The sequence below is a fragment of the Lepidochelys kempii genome, chromosome 3 (genome assembly GCF_965140265.1).
Source record: "Lepidochelys kempii isolate rLepKem1 chromosome 3, rLepKem1.hap2, whole genome shotgun sequence".
Taxonomy (NCBI): domain Eukaryota; kingdom Metazoa; phylum Chordata; order Testudines; family Cheloniidae; genus Lepidochelys; species Lepidochelys kempii.
In genome coordinates this window covers 194,434,971-194,454,117 of record NC_133258.1, presented here as the reverse complement: position 1 = coordinate 194,454,117, position 19,147 = coordinate 194,434,971, and the positions used below count along the sequence as shown (strand labels likewise).

Below are 19,147 nucleotides of genomic sequence, written 5' to 3'. Positions count from 1 at the left end.
AGGGATCCTTCTGCACCAATTTTCTCTAATCTGCCCAACCTAGAGAGAAACAAAGCATTTTAAATCTCTTCAGGCATTTTTTAATTGGTACTTGCTGACATCAAAGCAGAGCTTACAGCACACGTTTCATGTGCGCCAGGCACACGCTGACTTTCTAAAAGCAGTGACACTCATGCGGGGGTGTCCAGTCCAAATTTGCACCTTTGCTGCACTTCCCTTTCCCGTACCACCCATCCCTTGCACCCCTGCTGCCACCTTTCTTGGCCCCAGCAGAAAAGTTGAGGTGGGAGGGTTCTAAAGACTTGAAAGGCAGGATCTGGAGAACTGTCCAGCCTCCTCGTGGTGTCTGTCACACCTACCTCCAGCCACAAAATGCTAAAGGAAAGAGTTGTCCCCTGTTTGGGAGCTGTGCACCACCTCGGCACTAGTCAGTGTCCCTTTGTAACAGCTTAGGGTTTTCTTCTGGTTTGGATCATTGAGCCGTCTTTTAACATGCATCTTCAATAAACAACATGGCAACTCAAGTAAAAGCTGGGTGGATTTGCTAATTCTCATAATGCTGTAGGTTTCTCCCAGTAGGAAAGACTAGCTGTAAATAGGATGTTAGAACTTTAAATGTTATCACTGTAACTAGAATTTCTAAAACATGGTCAGCCTTAGAGGCTAAATGGCAAATGAATCCAAGTAGCATGCAGGACCAAACTATTGTGTAATTTAATAGATAATTACCTAATTACACAAGTGCTTAAAACACAGGTGGGTGACCAAGTGAACATTCTATTCATACTATTCATTCTTGGCTAAGATCTGGTGTAGCATCATTGAGCTGCACTTGGAAGGTATAACACCTAGACTTTGGCAGGATGTGGTGTGGGTGACCCATCAGGTATTTTTCTCTGTCTCAGTACTGAGGATGTATTAGTTTGATTATTCACATGATCACTAGCATGATTTGTAAAAGATGATTCCTGTTTGCTTACACTAGAATAAGGATGACCTAGCCTGTGAGTAAGCTTGGGTCTCCCTTGTGACAAGATACAATGCAAACTGAAAATACTGTGACTAACCGCACAGAGGAAGTGCCCAGAGTGGGGCACCACCTAACCATGAGTTTGAGTCTCTTCTTCTGTTTGTGTTTGAAAGGCAGCAATTAGAAAGAACAATCTATGGTGACAGATGCAGGAATCGTTGGGGAAATCTATAGTCTGTGTTGTTGGGGAGGTCAAACTAGCTGATCATAATGGTTCTGTTTACCTTAGAATCTGTTCACTGGACAGGTTAGATTGTTAAATGAGCGACTGGGATTATTCCCAGATGGGTGGGATTATTCCTCACCCATTCATCTGTTTACTCAGAGGGAATTTAATTTTGAAAGGAATAATTTTAGGGCTCATGTTCCTCTGATATTACAATGCTGTACGACATGAAAATGGAAGGTGTAAATACAGTGCCTTTCCCCACCACTGTGCATTCTTTACGCTCCTCCCACGCTGTTCTGCGGGTGTCACGTAAGAACAATCGTACAAATGGAAACAGCAAACGGGCACCTTTGGATTTGAGACAAGAGCCCTGCAAGCACCTCCACCAATCTCCAGCAGAAACATTAAGAACAAAAAGTTGGACTCCTCAAAGATCCTGCTATGCGCTTCAGCGACGTCTCCTTTATGTTGTATCTAAATGGCTTTCCCATGTGCAGGTAGAGATTTGCTGCAAGATTTGCATTTTTGAAGGCGGGCTGCTAACTTAGGGAACAGAATTCATTCTATTCTTGGAAGTTTTTGTTAGGTAGTGAAGTCAGAAGGGAGTGACCCTCCCCCCATTTTAGTACAGTTGTTGCTTGTCAAGAATATGCATGGTCTGTTTTCTTCAGCCTCTTGGCTTGTCTGATAAAATGATTAGCTGTTAGACAGGCAGAGGGAAAAGATCACATCTGCATCAGACAGGAAGACTGGGACAGTAGAAAGGGGGGGAAAATCCCTTCTTGAATCACAGCTGCCCCCCATGCATAGTAATAGAGCTTGCCAAGAATATTCACATTGATTTAGGGAGAAAAGCTGAGGAAAGCATTTAAACCCCAGCTAGCTTGGACCAGTGACAAACTCTCTCAGAGACTATTCCCACTTAGGCCAAAAGAAGGTTTTTCAAGCCATGTTCCTTCCTCCTCTCCTCCGCTATATATATATATATACACACACACACACTATGGAGTACATGACAAAAGTGCATTTGCAAAGCAGCTTTAAGAACTGAGCAATAGCTGAAGGTAGAAACACTTATTCTACCTTGATGACATTACCATTGTTACTTGATCTTGTGATTAAAAACAAGCAAGGCAAATAAGCCTTGACTAATTTAAGGCAATGGAAGACTTGGCATGCACTTTGGATCACGTCATTTCACTAATTTTGTCTCTATTTATGTATTGTCTGCAATCAGAGCAGGGTTGTTGGGGTTTTTTTCCAAATGTGTTAATCCAAAACTATTTGCTAAATAACTTCTGAGAATCATTGGTCCGTAGCTTGTTCATGGGCAGTTAGTTGAGTATTTTTTATTTGCAGCATTGTTGCCATGTTGGTTCCAGAATATGACAGAGACAAGGTGGGCGAGGTAATATTGTTTATTGGACCAGCTTCTGTTGGTGAAAAAGAGAATCTTTTGAGTTTCACCGAGCTCTTCAGGTCTGATTACCTTTCTCAGACCTGAAAAAGAGCTCTGTGGAGCTGGAAAGCTTGTCTCTCTCTCCAGCAGAAGTTGGTATCAGCCTGAGCTGAGAGGGTGGGATAAGATGTACACAGCTTGTGACAGGGAAAAACAAGATGCTGCCACTGTGGTCTGATGATTAGAACAGAGACCCAGGATTCAGGATGTCTGAGTCCCACTGGCAGTTCTGCTGCTGACTCATTGTGTGCCCGTGGCCATGTCACTTAATGCATCTGCACTCAGTTTAAAAGGGAGATAGTGGTCCTTCTCTGTCCCACCAAATAGTTGTGAGAATTAACTAATTGCTTGGGTCTGATCCAACTCTTGGAATCAATGAGAGCTGGACAGACCCTTATGGATGGTTGGGTGCATGGAGCTAGCAGTATAAAACTGTCAGTTTTGGGTGGGTTTTTTTGCTGGTGGTGGTGGGTTTTTTTTTTTAAACATACGTTATAGATAAAAGTCATCCCCTAAGGCCAGTTTAATGCAATGAGTGTGGCTACACTATAGTATCTTCAGGGCAAATGCATAGATTCTGGGCATCCTTTAAGGCAATGTCTCCATACCAAGGGGTAAGCCCTCTCCCCTGTGCAAAGCCTGGATAAATGGTGTCTGTGTTCAGGAGGCTGCGAAGAGAGAATCTCTTCTTCCACATACACAGGGTGCTGTGCAGACACTAATTCAGCCTCAAGAGCCTCCAGGCTTGCTGGTGAGGTTGGTCAGAGGATCTACAGCTCTGCCCCAAAAAGATAGTGTAGATGTATGAGCTGTGCCCCAAAAAGCAACCTCCTTCTTTGAGATCCTGTTCACAAGGCTTCATCACAGGGTGCTGAGTACTTGCAGGAGCTTGAGTTACCTTCCCTCTCCCAGTACACCCAGTACTTTCTGCCACCACTCAAAGTGGGAGGGGAACAGGGTTTTGTCCATGGCATTTATTACTTACTTTCAAAGTATGCCCCTAAAACTGGGAGGATGGGAAACCAAAGGGTGAGGGGCATCCTGCCAGCAGTTATACAGGCGAGTAAAGTTACTCATGAGAGGTGTCCCCCCAAAGCCAATGGAGATGCTCACATATGTTAACTGGTTGCAGGCTCAGGTCCTAAAGCAGCTCACAGTTCCATTTTTCAGGGATCAGTCATGCTATTTTAACCTAAAAAGTGTCCGCTCCTGCCCGAGGCTGCCTTCTGGAGCACTCCAGCATCTTTGCTCCATCTGAACAACTGAAAATCCCTGTCTTCTAATGCTTTTTCCAGAGTTGTTGGGTTATTTATTTGGGGCAGTGGGGGAGGCGGGTGGTGGTAAATGAAGTACAAACGAAAATGTTTCTGTGTATGCATTCATGGCAACAGAGCCACACAGAGACATAACCTAATGGAAGGCCCATCTGTTGAAAAAATATTGTATGTAATGAGAATTGCTGCATTTTTTGTAAAACGTAATGGGACAGATAGGCAGCAGCTGTGGGTTACTCGAGGAGCAGCTAATTCAGCAAGCTGAATTTAAAGATATTTCCCAGATCTCTAAAACAATGAATAGCAGTGTTGTTTAAGATTACCATTACGGCTTACATCCTCCTTGGACTGGAAGCCTTGGGAGGAAGCCTTTATCTATGCTTCTGGGGCAGAAGTACATGATTAGTGGCTAGCCTATCATAAGAAGCCCCAGGGGAGCAAAGAGGACTGGACGTGAAGGAAGGAAGGAAATTGTGTTGGATAAACAAAAAAGAGCCTCAGGAAAGCATTTGAGATGGGCAAGACTTTGTAAAAAGTCAAATGCTCAAGGGACTTATTTGAGTCCTAGCTAATATTTAAACCTTTTTAAAAAGGAATAAAAAGCTTAAGTAGATGAGGCTTGAGCTAAAACTGAATTAATAACATAGCAGGTTCATGTTTCTGTATATTTAGTTATGTTCTAAGCCAACATATTAATAGTTTTAAATATAAATAGCAAGTTTGAGAGCACATGTGTCCATTTGACTTTAATTTCCCAGGGCTGAATTTGAATTAAATGAACAAACAAGAAGTGACAATACAAACCACTTGTACTTTGAGTTGAATGATTAATATTAATTATTTGGTTGATGGTGGCACTTACAGGCCCCCGCTGAGCTCAGGACCCTGCTGTGGTAGGTACTATATAAAGATACAGAGGAGACAGTCCCGTCCTCTGAAAGGAACATCTACACTTCAGTCTGGATGTGTAAATTCCAGCCCAAGGAGACATAGCCGGGCTCACTCGCATCAAGTCAGCGCACTAAAAACAGTGTGTGTCCACAGCAGCATGAGAGGCTAGCCGCCCCAAGTACATTCCCTTCAGAGACCCTAGGGGTGTACTTGTCTGCTCCCATTGTTCTTATTTTTAGCGTGCTCACTCAATTGGAGCTGACACAAGTATGTCTGCTCAAGCTGGAATTTACAGCTCCAGTGTAGATATACCAACAGTCTACACAGATGAGAGATACAAAGGGCGGAGAGGAAATAGAGGTGACAGGACTTGCCCAAAGGTCATGCAGTGGCAGATCCAAAAGTATAACTCAGGTTTACCAACTGCCAGTGCAGTGGCCTTGTTACTAGACCACATGGTCTCTAATTACAATGATAACTGGATTAAAAAGTACCTATGAATGGAAAAGTGGGACTGGAAATCAGACAGACTCATTCTATAGCTATTCCTCTGCTTTTATTTTACAGGGGGGGACACAAATCCGGAACTACTCACCCCTGTACTGAAACAATTCACCATATGCTCCCTCTATCACCAAGGAAAAGGTGCTGGTTCAAATGCAAATTTGCCCTCCAAAAACCCCAACATGTAATTTTCAAGGGAGAAGACATTTACAGGACAAATATTACACCATCATCAAGTTATCCCACCATCAAGTTTGCCAAGAGCTAATAATCAAAAGGGTACGTTGCAGTTTTAAGTCATCTTTATGCAGCTGTTCTTGTCAGGGGGATAGGGGACTGGCTAGTGTTGTGTCTAAATTTGTTGCAGGTTTCATACATGTAAACAAAAGAGGTTGGATAGACAATCTGGGGCCTCCTTAAATTAGCTCCAGGGAGATCTGTCAAATGTAACTCAATGTTTAAAAAACAAAAACAAAAGAAAGCGGCTATCCAAGCTAAAAGTGTGTTCAATGATTTTCAGTTTATTGGCAATTAAGCACAGATTTGAAAGCAACATTATTGCACATGCTGAATTACAACTGTAAAAATGGATCACATTTGTTTTATTGTGTTTGATTCCCAGGCTATGATGTTACAGTTTTCTATTACTGTGCAGTTCCGATAACTGAAAGATTTAATTGCCTGTAAAACCACTCGCTTGCTACACAGACAGTAGCATTTACATAAAAAACAAACAAGGAAAATCCCTCTTTAGGGGCAAAATCTGTTCTCAGTGTCACCAGAGTACAGCAGAAATAACTGCACTGAAGTCAAAGTTACTGTGGATTTACTGTGTACCACGTGACAATTTGATCCTTTTGCAAACTTGAGCACTGTGTTACAAACCTGGCTTTAGAAAGAAATGACAACTGCACCAGCATTTGTGGGGGGTGGGCGAGAGATTTGTCCAGTAACATTGTATTTGCAAATTGACACAAACTGCATGACCATGCACAGAGAGGGATCAATCATATTCCCACTCAAATGAGTGTTAAAACACCCATTGACTGACATGATGCAGGATCAGGCCCCAAAGGGCATAATGAAGGAGCTCAACTTGAAAAGGCAGAAAGGCTCTTTTGTGACCAGAGCCCTTGCTTTCTTTTCCATATATGTTCTGTAAAATATATACATCTACTATAAAAGTCACAGCAAACGCTCTCCCACTTGGACCACTGCGGGGCTGCTGGATCTGCTCAGTATATGGGGAGAAGACGCTGTGCAGTCCCAGCTGTACTTGAGCCATAGGAATTTTGATACCTATGGGCACATTTCTCGAGGCTTGTGTGAAAAAGGCTATGATCAGGACACAGTGCAGTGCAGAGCAAAGATAAAGGAGCTGAGGCAGGCGTACCATAAGGCAAACCATTGCTCTGGTGCTTCACCTAAGACCTGCCAGTTCTATAAGGAGCTGGATGCGATCTTTGGTAGTGACCCCACCACCAAGAGCACTGTAGATATTTTGGCAGGTCTGGAGGCAGTGGAAAGAGGACCCAACCTGGAGAAAGTAGTCATTGACGAAGAGGTGGAGTTAGACAACCATATGGAGCTCCTGGTGAGGTCGCCTGGTGGGGCAGGCAGCCAGGAACTGTTCACCACTCCGGAGCTGTCTAGCAACTCTCAGCAGTTGCTCTCCAGTGAGCAAGAAGCGGGAGAGGAGACACCTGGTAAGTGGCTGTGGTTTGTGTAGTGCAGAGGTGGGTTCAGGGTATAGAAATGTATAAGGCTGGCTGTGAGCTGGACATTTCCCTGGGTAGCTAATCAGTATAGCAGAACAGGGTGTTGATGCATGCTGAGATCTCCCAGGACTCCTCCAGAGAGATCTCCAGGAAACTTTCCTAAAGATACTCAGTAATCCTCTGCTGAAGGTTCCTTGGCAGAGCTGCTTTGTTCCTTCCCCATTGTAGGAAACTTTCCTGTGCCATTCGGCAATCACTTGTGCAGGGACCAAAGTGGCACACAGGTGACCAGCATAGGGAGCAGGGCGGAAGCCACAAGTGTAGTAGATGTACCCTCGCCTCCCTGCTTACCCTCAGCAGTGAGAGGTCTGCTACAATGAACCCCGCCTATGGACAAGTGTGGGAGAATTTTATTTTTTCCCTAGGCGGCTTGCAGAATGCTCTTCCCCCCCCCATGTAGAGCACACTCCCCCCCCCCCCAGCCAACACTCACCATGCTTTGGTGTTTGTAGACATGTGTGCTTGCCAAGGGTGAGTGAGAAAGTGACTGTTATGTTGCAAAAGGTGTATTTAACTGAAATGTTTCAATGCTGTGAGTGAATTTAACAATCATGCTTCTGTGCATTGTTCCTTGTGCTTTGGCAGATGTGGCCTTCAGGAACACCCCTACATATACACCAGCCGAGTGTCTCCGCCAGATAAGAAAGTGCCCAAGACCCAGCAAAGAAGACATGTTCCGGGCCATACTGCACTGCTCCAATGCAGAGAAAAGGGAACGTAAGGCATAGAGGGAAGCTGAAAGGCAGGACAGAAAAGAAGATCAGGAGTTTGTTAAGGACACTACTGAGCAGGTGATTAAAGTCATGGAGGAGCAAACGCAGATGCTGAAGTCCTTAATAATTCTGCAGACTAAGCAGGTACGGGCGTGCCTGCCCGCCCCTGCAGCACATTCAGAACCCTTCTCCATGCCCCCCCTCCCCTGAAACTCCGCCCGCACAGTCCTTTCCACTTTCCGGGACGTCTTCGCTTCCCCTTCACTCCACCCCCTGGGACAACTTTCAGAATGATAGCTGGACCTACACAGAGCTCTAAAAGCCTGCCCTCCCCTGGCACCTCCTTTCCGTGTGTGTGGGGGGGGCGGGGGGGGCAGCTGTTCTTGTGCAATAAAAGCAAAGTTTTTGAAGGGTAACATCTTGATTTGTTTCCTACGAATTGAGACAGCAGGCACTGCCAATACAGACACAGGCGGTTTAATCCTGTGCTTGCTGGAATGTAAGGCTCCAAAATGTCACCATTGCTTCCTAGGACCACTACATGTAATGTAACATGGCAGCACCAATCACAGGGATATACATTGCTGGTTTTCATTTTCCAAGTGTTGCTTCAAAGCCTCCCTGATTCGACGTGCCCCACTCTGGGCCCCTCTGACAGCCCTGGTAGCTGGCTGCTCAAAATCAGCAGCCAAGCAGTCTGCCTCAACACTCCACCCCTGAGCAAGCTTTTTACCCTTAGCTTCACAAAGATTATGCAATGTACAACAAGCAGCTATGACTATGGGAATATTATCCTCATTGAGGTCTAGCCTGCCATAAAGGCATCACCAGCGCATCTGCCAAAGGCACATTCCACTGTCATCCACCACCTACTCAGCCTGGTTTTGAACTGCTCCTTACTGCTGTCCAGGTTTCCCGCGTAAGGTTTCATGAGCCACGGCTGTAAGGGGTATACTGGGTCTCCCAAGATCACTATAGGCAGTTCAGCATCCCCCACTGTAATCTTCTGGTCTGGAAAGAAAATCCCCGCTTGTAGCTTTCTATACAGGCTGGTGATCCTGAAGATATGTGCGTCATGTACCTTCCCAGACCGCCCTGTGTTGTCGTCAGTGAAACGCCCATGGTGATCCACAAGTGCCTACAACACCATAGAGAAGTACCACTTCCTATTGACGTACTCCATTGCAAGGTGGTCTGGTGTCAAAATTGGAAAAAATGTGTGCCATCTATCGCCCCTCCACAGTTCAGGAAACCCATTTCTGCAAAGCCATCCACTATTTCATGCACATTTCCCAGAATCATGATCCTTCATAGCAGGATGCGATTAATTGCCCTGCACACTTGCATTAATGTAGCCCCAACAGTTGACTTCCCGACTCCAAACTGATTTGCAACCGACTGGTAGCAGGGTGGAGTTGCCAGCTTCCACACAGCAATTGCCACACGCTTCTCTACCCCTGGGACAACTCTCATTCCGGTGTCCTTGCGCCGCAGGGCTGGGGCGAGCTCCGCGCACAGTTCCAGGAAGGTGGCTTTCTGCATCCGAAAGTTCTATAGCCGCTGTTCGTCATCCCAGACCTGCATGACGATGTGATCCCACCGTTCGGTGCTTGTTTCCTGAGCCCAAAAGCAATGGTCCACCATCTGCAGCTGCTCTGTGAATGCCAAAAGCACTACAAAGTTGCTCCTATCCATATCCTACAGCATGTCAGGCAAGCGGGAGTCATCTTCAGTTAGGAACTTCACGATTAACTGCACTGCCATCTGTGATGTCTTCATGACAGTTATCAGAGCACAGGAGAGCAGTGCGGGATCCATCCCTTCTCACAAAGATGCCGGGGTGCACAGCAAAGAAGGGCTGTTGAAAAATGCCGCAAAAGAAAGCCAGAAGCCCATGGAATGCTGGGACAGAAAGCAATGCATCATGGGACATTGAGCCCAATCCCAAGATGCGCCACAATCTGCTCTGCCTTTCCACAAGACTTAGCAGCAGAAGGTGTCAAGCTGGACTGTGGGATAGGTACCCACAGTGCACTGCTCACACTGTCAATGTTAGTGCCCCCACTGAGGATGCGCTCTGCTGATAGAGGGAGTGAGTGTGAACATGCAATACCCGTTTTTATTATAGTGCTTTTTGAGTGTCAACATAACTTTTGTCAACAAAACTCTGTAGTGTAGACAAGGCCGGTTACATATACAAGGCCTTGGTATTGCTGGGTGTGAATGGGCCTTGCAGTCAATTAGAGCTCTATGCAGCACAGTCTTCTTCGTATAAGTCACAGCTTGCATTGCACAAGGCAAGAGGCAGGGGTGAAAACCTGGCCTTACTAGAGCTAATGGGAGTTTTGCCATCAACTTCTCTGGGGCCAGGATTTCCCCCCCACAGGTCTTTGTGTAGGGTGCAGTCACATTTTGCTTTTAAGTGTACAAGACCTTAGGGAAAAATGCTGAGTTTGCCCTTAATAACGTAAGACACTTCTTTTGCACTCGGCAGGGGTTTTATTTTCCCTGAGCAGTATATAATTAATCAAATTATGCCCAAACCATACAAGAAATATTCCAGATGGCACCACAGCATGTAAAAGAGGCCCAGAGTACAACCAGTCTGGGAATATTTCTACAGAGAACTAGCAAAAGGTACAAATTACTTCGTGGGATGACCATTTGTGAAGTGTGTGCTAGGACTGATGACATCTGCAAGAGTAGGGAAAACAGAGTAGAGTGGCTAGTCATTAGAGCAGGAAAATGGAAGGCAGGGCTGACGGGTATGCCTTCGACTGGGCATGTTCCTTCATTTATTTGTGCCTCAGGTTATCTAGCTATAAACTAGGTGTCATTGTTCAAAAATATTGTGAGGCTTTGTCAGAGTCAGAAAAAAGGCAGAACAGAGTCAGCAGTGGCAAAATAATGAAATTAATAGGCAGCAGGCTTAAAGCAAACACAAGAAAGTATGTCTTCACACACACAGTCAACCTGTGGAACTCATTGCCAGGGGAAGTTGAAAAGGCCAAGAGTAAAAACTGGGTTCAAAAATAATTAGATAAGATGATGGAGGATAGGTCCATCAATGACTATTAGCCAAGAGGTCAGGGATCCAACCCCATGCTGTGTGTGTCTCTTAGCCTTGGACTGTCTGAAGTTGGGACTAGACAAGAGGGGATGGATCATTTGACAATTGCCCTGTTCTGTCCATCCCCTCTGAAGCATATGGCACCATCCCCTGTTGGAAGACAAGATACTGGGTGAGATGGACCACTGATCTGACCCAATATGGCCGTTCTTATGTAAAATAGCAAATTCGAAACACGTGAAGGTCAGACTTTAGTCCAACGTGGAGTGTCTATTTAAGCTTGATAAAATTTCCCAAGGGGACAGGAGTAAAACTCCTCCTCTTTCCTTGCATAAAAGCTTGTTAAGTTTCAAATATCTAAACCACAGACACATCACTGCCCCTCCCCCTCCAAACACAGAGAAATCCAAACACAGGCCGCACGGTAAAGGGGTAGAAAGGCAGCTAAGGAAAAAGGGGGTTGGGGAATACATGCATACAAAGCAGGCCTGTAGAATTGCATACCCAAGAGCAGATGATAGCATTACTTATTTTCACAGACAGCTACTTAGCTGTCAACATAAGGAACAGCCATGAATAGAGAACGGCAGACAAGGCATAAATTACAAGGCCAACTAAAAAGAGAATATGGATCACGTACTACTTTAAAAGGCAGACCAGATGTCTTCAGATGCATTGAACTGTTCGTTCGGCAAGAAGAAACGCTTTCCAGATCGGCTAACTAAGGTTACAGTGAATGCTTTCTCTGCTCAGCTGAATGGAGCTCCTCCACTGTGGGGCGAGTCTTTCAGCAACCAGGGCTGTTTGCAGTTAAAAAAAATTATTTTTATATATAAAGGAGTGAGCGAATCCATCCAAGTACGTATTGGAACAAAAATGACAAAGAGCTGTGGGTCTGCTTGCCTCCTAACTTCAGGCTCAGTTTTTCAGAGATCTAAGAAAGCCTCTCATGTCTGCGCATGTCTGATTTCGCCTGTAAATTGCCAATTCCATATTTTGTCCCAAGTGCCTAGAGATACGTAGTATCCCCAGCTGACCTGCCCACACCTCTGGGCTAAGTCATCTGGGTGCAGAGGTGCACCTATCTTGGGAAATTCAGGCCCCAGAGTTTATATGGCTGGTCGTCCCCACACATCCCCTTTGCAGTCCCACCTAGCCAACTATCTGGCACAAACCCCAGTTCTCTGCATGTCAGCATGAGTCTAGTCAATCTGAGAGAGGATTACTGCTTTTGCTGGATCACGTTCACCATTCCATTTAAGTGGATTAATGGAGGTTAGCTCCAATTTAGCCCTGCACAGCACTAGCCAAGTCACATTAAGTTCTCTACTACTGGCAGTATTTTTGCTTTTCCCTTGTCATGATGCATTCTTAATAGACTTGTGTGCAAAAGCAGCTTTGTAATGTCTTAGGCTCCTGGTTTCCAACATAGATTTGGCATGTCAAGAACGCTATGAATATTTAGACCTATAGTTTGCTTGAACTCACACAGAATTGACATTAACCCTTTCTTGACTCTGTTATCACCAGTCCTGGGAGACTGGCATACGTACACCATTCCTATATGGATACTCCCCTGCCCTTACAATAGACCTGTCTGTACCCCACGAGCTAGGTCAACACAAAACCACCATTATCTTTGGATTCTTTACATTAACCTCAGGATTAGACTGCTTTGAGGAATTAAAAGCTGGTGAAGGTGTGGTGTTTTCAACAGAGGACTTTAAACACACTCCTCCTTCCCTATGTTATGAAATGAAGGCATAAATTGTTGTAATGCACTGAAATGAAGACACCCATTATTATTATTAATAATTATCAGGGCCCCATTGTGCTAGGGGCTGTACATACACCAATTAAGAGACAATCTCTGCCCTGAAGAGCTTGCAATCTAAATAATGGGCACCTGAGACAGAGAGACTAAGTGACTAGCCCAGGGTCACATGAGAAGTCTATAACAGAGCTGGAAATTGAACCCAGCTCTCCTGAGTGAGTCCCAGTCCAGTGCCTTAACCAGAGATCATCCTTCCTCATGAGAAATTTACTCTTTAAGACAGCTATTTATATTTTTTAAATACACTTCCTACTCCATCATGCTACATAGTAGCCTTTACCGAATAGCCAAATAATCTTATTAGTGTTTTCCTGTCATTACTTCCCCAACCCCTCTCCTACTTCAGTGAGTCACACTGGGATTGGTTTGCAAGATCTGAGAGACAGGGATTACGTAATCCCATCTGTACAGTGAGGAACCCAGCATACTCTTGGGTGCTGCAAACTAGTAGGAACAGATGTACGGGGCTAGGTTTTAAACACCCAATCCAAACCTATTCCAGCATCATCTTCTAGTAGGGTTGCCAACTCTGACTAAAGCTATTCTGAGAGATTTCCCCCACCCCAACATGACAATGTCATTTTCTTAAAATATTTTATTAAAATCTCCTGGATTGCTTTCAATAGACTTCTGCCGATTCTGGGAGACTCCAGGCAAAACCTGGAGGGTTGGCAACCCTATCTTCTAGCGTGATGTTTGCCTTTGGACCTAAGTACAATACAAATGCAAACGTGTTGAGGGGAGTCACTTGCAACATGTTGTACCACAGTTTGGCTAATTCCTGGTTTTGTTTTACAGTACAGACAGGAGCTAAGCCAACTTTGTAAGAAGCGTTGTAAAGCCTTGCCATGGTCCTGACATCGATGCAAAGCTTGTGTAAATAGGATCTTCTAGAGCATCACTTGTGGTATATAGTGTCTTCCACAGCTTCATATGAAGTTGTATGGGTATCTTCCTCCTTCTCAAATACATCTCAGAAGTATTTACATTTAAAGGAAATACATTTAAAGTGTATAAACTTGGGAGGAAACCATGTTATTTTAAATGAAATTTTATACAGATATATTACCTTTCAACCCAAAACCACTTTTCAAATGATATATAATAACTTTACTCAGCATGGAAATGCAGCTACCTCTGGGGTGCATAGCAAGAGTATATCTCAGTGTAGGATAGGAAACAAGAAAAATGCTATTCTCCCTTTGAAAACGTAAGCATATAAATTAAACTTTGGCAAAACAAATAAGAGGGATCTGAAATTTGGAGGCCCACATTTGAAAAAAGTGCACATGCAAAAGTCCAATTTGCATAAGCACAAACAATAGGAATTTATGTGTAAACTCAGCTTGCAAGTCAGGCAACTTTTTCAAATGTAGGCCACAATCCTGCAAAGATACATGCCTGGGCTTAACTTTACACACCATGAAGAGTTCCATTGACACCAGGGGGGTTACTCATAGGGCATTAAAGTTAAGCATGTTTGGCACCTTCAGCCATAAATGACCTCATGTAGTGAGGACCTCAATTTTACATCTCCTCTGAGAAAACACCAACCTCCAGTTGCAGAGTCCCCCTAGACCACATTAGGATATTGTTCCAGATGGCAGCTCAAAGGGAAGCATCTCTTCCCAAACCCTGACACTGCTGGACTTAGTTGGTGAGCACCATCCAAGGTACTACGTGGACTCACTTGTGAAATCAGAAGTGATCAAAGCCTGAAGGTGTAGAGAGGTGTTTTATGTGAGAACATATTTCTGAGGCTTCTGAAGCTAAACTGCAGCTAACCTGACCTACTCGAACGTGTCAATGTGCTAATGTTTGGACCAGATTCAGTGGAGCTCTCGCGTTTGAGTTGTTACTAACAGCAAGACCCAACTATCTTAAGCTTGCTGTAGTCCAGGTATAATTCTCATTACTGATGTGAAAGCCGAAGGAAATCTCTTGACATCACTGACTTTCAGACTTCTCCCAGTTAATGGAAAGATGAGGTACGGGATGGAAAAATATATGAGCAGACTGTTCGTTTTGGCAACAAACAAAAGCAAATCATCCACCTACAACACTTCAGTGATACATCCTATACTCGGAGGTTGAATTATCAGATCATGTGGCTAACCCTGCAGCCAGAGCTAGACTGAAAATTACTTGATATGTGCCTCTCTCCAGACTGGGAAAACTTTCCACATTCCATCACGTAGGCTGCATCAGAGTATACGATTTAAAACCTCCCAACTTGTATATGGCCTTTCAGACTCTTGGATGAAAGTGCTTTACACAATGTACTGGGAGGAGGGATAGCTCAGTGGTTTGAGCATTGGCCTGCTAAACTCAGGGTTGTGAGTTCAATCCTTGAGGGGGCCATTTAGGGATCTGGGGCAAAAATTGGGGAGTGGTCCTGCTTTGAGCAGGGGGTTGGACTAGATGATCTCTTGAGGTCCCTTCCAACCCTGATATTCTATGATCACTAGCACTATTATACTGCGAGCTACACTAAGGCACAGATGATAGGGCCCACATTTTCAAAATGTCACTAAGTTTAGGTGCTCAGCTTGATACATCCAGGCCTGATTTCCAGAGGCGCTGAGCGCCTGTCGCTCATGTTAATGTCAGCGAGAAAACCAGGATCTAGGTCTCAAATTGGGCTCCAACGTTAGTGGATCTATTTGGGACTTTTAGACTTCGCCTTTTCCAAAGTCATGCATTCAGTCAGTGGTAGAACAGCAAATGGAGCAAGGGTCGGCAACCTTTCAGAAGTGGTGTGCCGAGTCTTCATTTATTCACTCTAATTTAAGGTTTCGCATGCCAGGAACACATTTTAACGTTTTTAGAAGGTCTCTTTCTACACGTCTAGAATATATAACTAAACTATTGTTGTATGTAAAGTAAATAAGGTTTTTAAAATGTTTAAGAAACTTCATTTAAAATTACATTAAAAGGCAGAGCCCCCCCGGACCGGTGGCCAGGACCCGGGCAGTGTGAGTGCCACTGAAAATCAGCTCGCGTGCCGCCTTTGGAACGCATGCCATAGGTTGCCTACCCCTGAAATAGATTTGTTATGACTCAAGCTCTATCAGGTTCTATTACCCAATTTCCACAGGCTAAACAATAGGTAATAGGCAGAGAAGAATGAGGGGGAATTTGATAGCTGCTTTCAACTACCTGAAAGGGGGTTCCAAAGAGGATGGATCTAGACTGTTCTCAGTGGTAGCTGATGACAGAACAAGGAGTAATGGTCTCAAGTTGCAGTGGGGGAGGTTTAGGTTGGATATTAGGGAAAAACTTTCTTGCTAGGAGGGTGGTGAAACACTGGAATGCGTTACCTAGGGAGGTGGTGGAATCTCCTTCCTTAAAAATATCTAAGGTCAGGCTTGACAAAGCCCTGACTGGGATGATTTAGTTGGGGATTGATCCTGCTTTGAGCAGGGGGTTGGACTAGATGACCTCCTGAGGTCCCTTCCAACCCTGATATTCTACTATACCTCAACTGACCTACTTTCATGAGTTAGTCAAGCAAGAATAATCATCTACTCCTGCTTTCATCAAAACCAATGGCTGATCTTCTGCTGATGTCATTTGGAAGCAGGATCACAACTTTGGCCCTTATACTGTACAGGGACTGTGATGGTCTCTCAGGCTGCAGAGGTTACGAACAAGTTGTCCTTTCATATTGGTTTATAAGGGAGGAGAAAGTGTACAGAAAAGCTTTCCACAAATCTAAAATAAACAGAGGCATTTTTGTATTGTTCTATATTGTATGTATTGGCCAGGATTTTAGAAAAAATAAATATTTAGATAAGTTTCCAAATACCAGGCCTAGAGTGAAACCCTGGCTTCACTCAGTGAAAGATTTGCCACGGATTTCAATCAGACTAAGATTGCAGCCCTGATTTTAAAAAGTGCTGAGAACCTAGCAGTTCTTCTTGACCTCAGTGGGAGCTGTGAATGCTCAGCATCACTCAAAATCAGGCCACTTTTATTTAGGATCCTAAATGTGGCCCTGATAATGATACAGGTCTATGGTACAATTATTTCTGAAACTAAGGGATAGGTGAGGCCCAGAAAACGAGTACCTTGAATCCGGTCTAATCATACTCACTGAAAATGATCAAACAAACATGCTCCTCCATCCTCACTGTCATATGCCCACCTAGGATTATTGTGTGTCCTTTTTGGCAGCCAAGAGCACACAGGGAAACTATACAAGAATAAGAATGTACCACTCTTAGCAGGGAAAACTGGAAGATACATAACAGAACTTCAGAACACTTATTAGCTGAGAGAGAAAAGAATAATGATAACACAACAGCCACAACCAGTTGCAAAATGGCAGCTTTAGGGCTGCAGCTGCTTCGTGCTGCCAAATTTATAGGGCTAGCTGTCGCAAAGCATGCTGGGAAAAACCGGTTACTAACCCTTCCGCAACTGTTGTTCTTTGAGAGGTGTTGCATACGTCCATTCCAATGTAGGTGTGTGCACATCCCACGCACAGTCGCCGGAAATTTTTCCCCTCAGTGGTATCTGTTAGTCGGCTCTCAGGCCTTCTGGTGCCATGCGGACATAGTACCAGTATACAGGGCCCTGCCAACCTCTCGCCCCAAGTTCCTTCTTTCTGGCCAACTCTGCTAAGAGGGGTAGGAGGGCAGGTCTTGGAATGGACATGTGCAACACAACTCGAAGAACTACAGTTACGGAAAGGGTAGTAATTGTTTGTTCCTCGTTGAGTGCTTGCACATGTCCACTCCAATGTGGACAGACTCCCAAGCAGTTGTATCGGTAGTGAGCTTGGAGTTCATGGACACGGTGACTGCAATACAGCTTGACCAAATCTGCCATCGCCCCTGGCCTGCTGAGTGATGGCATAATGAGAAGAAAATCTGTGCACCGACCACCAAGTCGCTGCTCTGCAAATGCTCCGAATAGCGAGCGGTGCCAGAAACGCCACTGAAGATGCTTGTGCTCTTGTGGAGTGGGTAATTAGGACAGATGGAGGTGGAACACCCACCAGCTTGTAGCACATGTGGATACACAGTGAGATTCTCTGAGCTGAGATGAGGAGACCCTTCATCCTATCTGCAACTCCTACAAAAAGCTGGGTGGATTTCCAGAACGGTTTGGTTGTTTCTATGTAGAAGGCTAGTGCATGCCTAACGTTTAATGAGTGGAGTCTCTGCTCCTCCCTGTTCGCATGTGGCTTTGGAGAGAAAACCAGCAGGATGATTGCTTGTTAGCTATGAAACTGGGAGACCACCTTTGTAAGGAAAGCAGGGTGTGGATGCACCTGCACCTTATCCTTAAACAAAACAGTGTAGGGTGGCTCTGAAGTGAAGGCCCGGATCTCTGAAACTCATCTGGCTGAAGTAAGAGCCACTAAGAAGGTCATCTTCCAGGAGAGGTATAGCAGAAAGCATGCTGCCATTGGCCAAAACAGGAGGCCTGCAAGCTTTGATACGACCAGGTTGAGGTCCCAGGGGGGACTGGCTGTTGCACCCAGGGTACAACCTCTTAAGATCTCTAAGGAAATTGTTAGAAATATTGTTTGAAAAAAAAGTGGATCAGTCATTCACCCAAGGGTGAAAAGCCAAGATCTCTGCCAGGTAGACTCTAATTGATGAAACAGTTAAACCCTGCAGTTTTAAGTGCAGTAGGTACTCTAGAATGAACAGCAATGACCATAGTGTAGGTAAGACACCACTCTGGGAACACCCGACAGAGAACCGCTTCCATTTCAACTGGTAAGTGGCCCTGGTGCAGGGCTTTCTGCTTCCTCAGAGAACCTCACAGACCTACTGAGCAGGCTAGTTCTGCAGGGTTTAGCCATGGAGCTTCCAGGCTGTCAGGTGGAGGGACCTGAGGTTTGGTAGGAGCAGACAACTGTGGTCTTGAGAGATCAGGTCTGGATGAACAGGTAGTGGGATCAGTGACGCCACTGAGAGGTCCAGCAGAGTGGCAAACCAGTGCTGGTGGGGCCAAGTCAGAGCTATCGGGATGATCTTCAGCAGAACCTTGTGTACTAGCGGAATAGGAGGGAATGCATAGAACATGGAAGGAGGAAAGTGTCTGCGGAGGACCTGGGGCTGTGACTCAGAAGGGAACAGATCTGGTGACACATCCTATTGTGCCTTGTCATGAACAGATCCACCTGGGGAGTCACCCTCTGCTGGAAAACAACCTCTGTGACATCTGAGCAAAGGGACCATTCAGGGTGATCTGCTGAGGTGATCTGCTAGCTCGTTTTGTGCTCCTGGTAGGTAGGTAGGCCTCAAGGAGAATCGAATGGGCTAAGCAAAATTCCCACAACTGAACTGACCCCTGACACAGGGGGGAAGAGAGAGCTCCTCCCTGCATGTTTATATAGAACATGGCCATCGTGTTGTGTGTGGGAACCGACACTTCTTTGTCTGTAACATGAGGCAGGAACATCTGGC

At 45.0% G+C, this 19,147-nt stretch overlaps 1 protein-coding gene across 1 annotated transcript; it reads left to right on the top strand.

The window, feature by feature from the left end:
- Window positions 1–1,423: 1,423 nt before the first annotated feature.
- On the top strand, window positions 1,424–8,151 carry LOC140908854 (uncharacterized). The gene is made up of 4 exons (XM_073336759.1): window positions 1,424–1,696; window positions 5,063–5,226; window positions 6,513–7,033; window positions 7,691–8,151. The coding sequence occupies exons 1-4, from the start codon at window positions 1,424–1,426 to the stop codon at window positions 7,831–7,833; spliced, it is 1,101 nt and encodes a 366-aa protein (XP_073192860.1). The 3' UTR covers window positions 7,834–8,151.
- Window positions 8,152–19,147: the final 10,996 nt, after the last annotated feature.